This window comes from Amblyomma americanum, chromosome 5, assembly GCF_052857255.1.
Source record: "Amblyomma americanum isolate KBUSLIRL-KWMA chromosome 5, ASM5285725v1, whole genome shotgun sequence".
Classification (NCBI taxonomy): domain Eukaryota; kingdom Metazoa; phylum Arthropoda; class Arachnida; order Ixodida; family Ixodidae; genus Amblyomma; species Amblyomma americanum.
This window is the reverse complement of record NC_135501.1, coordinates 146639615-146642635: the sequence shown is the minus strand read 5'-3', so window position 1 is coordinate 146642635 and position 3021 is coordinate 146639615. Positions and strand designations below refer to the sequence as shown.

At 46.9% G+C, this 3021-nt stretch overlaps 1 protein-coding gene across 1 annotated transcript; it reads right to left on the bottom strand.

Annotated features, from left to right (window-relative positions):
• Positions 1–690: 690 nt before the first annotated feature.
• On the bottom strand, positions 691–1349 carry LOC144135131 (uncharacterized). The gene has a single exon (XM_077667882.1). The coding sequence runs from the start codon at positions 1312–1314 to the stop codon at positions 733–735; it is 582 nt and encodes a 193-aa protein (XP_077524008.1). The 5' UTR covers positions 1315–1349; the 3' UTR covers positions 691–732.
• Between the last annotated feature and the right edge of the window lie 1672 nt (positions 1350–3021).

Genomic DNA, 3021 nt, shown 5'->3' with positions numbered 1-3021 from the left:
TTCCGGAGCCCTCCACTACGGCACCTATTCTTCCTTTCTTCTTTCACTCCCTCCTATATCCCTTCTCTTACGGCGCGGTTCAGGTGTTCAAAGATATATGAGACAGATACTGCGCCATTTCCTTTCCCCCCCAAAAAAACAATTATTATTATTCACTCCCTCTCTTATCCCTTCCCTTACGGCGCGGTTCAGGTGTCCAACGATATATGAGACAGATACTACGCCATTTCCTTTCCCCAAAAAACCAATTATTAATTCTCTTTCACTAAAAACTTTCTTGATACCCTCACGGCGTGGTTGAGCAATGCCACCTAGAACTAGTTTCAGGCCTGCTCACTGCCGCCGTGACGTCACGTGTCTTGACCGAGCCGCGCGGAAGCGGGAGGCTGTGAAGCGCATATCATCGCTTCCCGTGAAAAGAAGGAATGATCGTGGCGAAGTGCACATGTGTAATAGTTTTATTTTGCCTTTGCATTTTGATTGGCAGTGTATGTTATGAATGCATAATGCTTCAAAATCCGTGCATTTATCTGTATAGCAATTTATTATTCCACTAAAAATAGAGATTATGCGCCGTGGAACGTGTGACCGGTTTATATGAGTAAAGTTCGATGGCCCAACAAAGTAACGAAACAAAAAAGGTAAATTTAATGAGTCTTTATTTACACACACGCTTGGCACATACACACACATACACGCTGTGTCCAGAAAACACATGGAAACTGTTGTTACTCATTTTGCAAACTTCTGCAATTTCCTTTGTTGAATCGGCGTTTTTCTACTCTTCAGAACATCAGTCTTCATGGAAACGTAGTTCTTCAGAAGAGTGTTTGCTGCTGCCACTAATATGTTCGTCAGCACAGTGTCAGGATGGTGACCATTGTTACAGACATCAAAATCCTCTGTTTCACAAAGATGTCTTGTGACAGCCACAAGTAGCTCCCTCTGTTTATGTGTTGCATGAAAACGTGCAGCATTCGCTTTGTTGGTAAGCTGCTCTAAGACAATGTGGGCGTGTAGAACCGCATTAACGACAGCCGGTTGAGGAAACTTGAGAGCGCCTCTCGAGAGGTTTTCGATTAGGAGATTCCTTTCAAGTTGAACTTCCCGGTCCTCAGACGTAATATTCATGGCACAATACTGACAGGGCAGCTTCTTTAACGCGGCGTGGGCGCAAAAGCCTGCGATGTATGTTATTACCGGCAGAATGGATTCCTTATTTCTTATATCATGATCTGACACCTTTATGCCGTACTCCTCTGTCAACTGAGCTCCGTCAAGTGTTTCAGAACATGGCTTCTGCATTTCCTGCATATCTAGCAAAACCAAACTGTCTTGTAGCCTCAGTTTTTTCTCTGACTCAAAGACTTGTTGGATTGAGATATGATAATTCGTTCCCGACAGCCGACGATACTGTCCGAACCTTTCTTCCAGACTGTCGGTCTGAAATTTTCCCAGCAACACGTAGTCGAAATTCAATTCTTCAAGGCAGTACCGGCACAGTTCGACAAGCGAGTAACAAGTCAGCCGCAGCGCTCCGTGTGTTTCAGTGGTTAGTGCGCCTGTATCCATCCTGATGTCTCGCCATGTGTCCAACCAATCCACGAATTTATTAAGAAATTCTATCTGCTTGTCAGCCAAACTCTTTACTGGATCCTGGAGCGGATCTCGTAGGCGCCGGCCTTAGGAGGGGCTTTTCACGTTGACGATATGCCACCACTTCAGTATTAGGTCAATGAAATGCGCTGTCCCTGCGGCGTAGTTAAAATTAAGCTCGTTTCCGCTCATATTTAGAGCCTCCACCACAAATGAACTAAAAACCTTTAAAACAAGCTTCACATTCTGGCGCTCAATGTTGGATGGATGCAGTGCTTTGTAGCTGAATTCATAACCAAACTTTGAGACGCTGTGTTGCTCCGAAGCATGCATGTCTCGAAGAGCTTTGAAAGACGCTCCATTAACCCGAACTAACGAAGATGTGCTAGGAAATTCAGGGTAGAAGATGCACGTTCCTGGATTTTTCTGGTTTAACCAGTTGTTTCTTATGCACTTCAGAAGATGGACTGGGTCAACTAAATAAAAAAGGGGTCTTGATTCGTCTACTGGGTGAGGGTACACAATGTCAACTGTTCGCGTTTTAGAAAACAAGGACAGCACTTTTCTGTTTATGGAATTATTATCTGTTATTACTGCGATGACAGTAGGCCCTGCATTCTCTAGCTCCAAAATTGTCTTTCTTAGGGCTGCATGCAATTGGACTGCGTCAATGTTAGATACTGGCAGAATAAACGTGTAGTATAAACGTACACATACCTTCGGATCACGGAGAGAACGGATATCGACGTCATCGCGACGAACAGCCCGCTCCCACTTTGCTCTTCGGTCATCCTTTGGGAACGAGAACACTCGAACCTTCGGCCCATTGTCGTAATTGCCGCGACAGTTGGGCACGCAGCATCGCCCCATTAGGACAGTTTGCAGGCGTACACTACGTGAACATTCAGCGAGTGAAACGCTTCACATCACAACACAGCAGTTCAGAGACACAGACAAACACGTCTTCTCCAGTCGCGAACAGAACCAGTTCAGAATAGAAACACCAGCATGCCGCGACAGGTCTCGTCAGGCTTAGCAAATCCTACTCTCGAGAACGGCGTGGGCACCTCCGCGCGACGGAAAGCGTCGGTCAAAACTGACTGACGTCAGCAGCCGCGACAGGATGAGTGAGCAGGCCTGATAGCCCAGAGGGCGCTGGGTTGAGGCGTCCACCGATATGCGAGACAGTTACTGCGCCTTTCCTTTTCTCTAAAATCACAGTTACAAGGAGGCGCACAACGGCCAATTGAGGGAGCAGCATCACTGCAGCCCGTTCGTGTTCTCTTCGGCGGCGGATTGACTGTCTTTAAAGGCCTCCTAGAGACTCCGAGCGGTTTGTCCAACGGGCAAGGTGTCGTACCAAACAGGCGATGGCGTTCCGTGGACTGCCTGGCAGCGTTGCAGCATGCTCTCGCTTTACGTTCT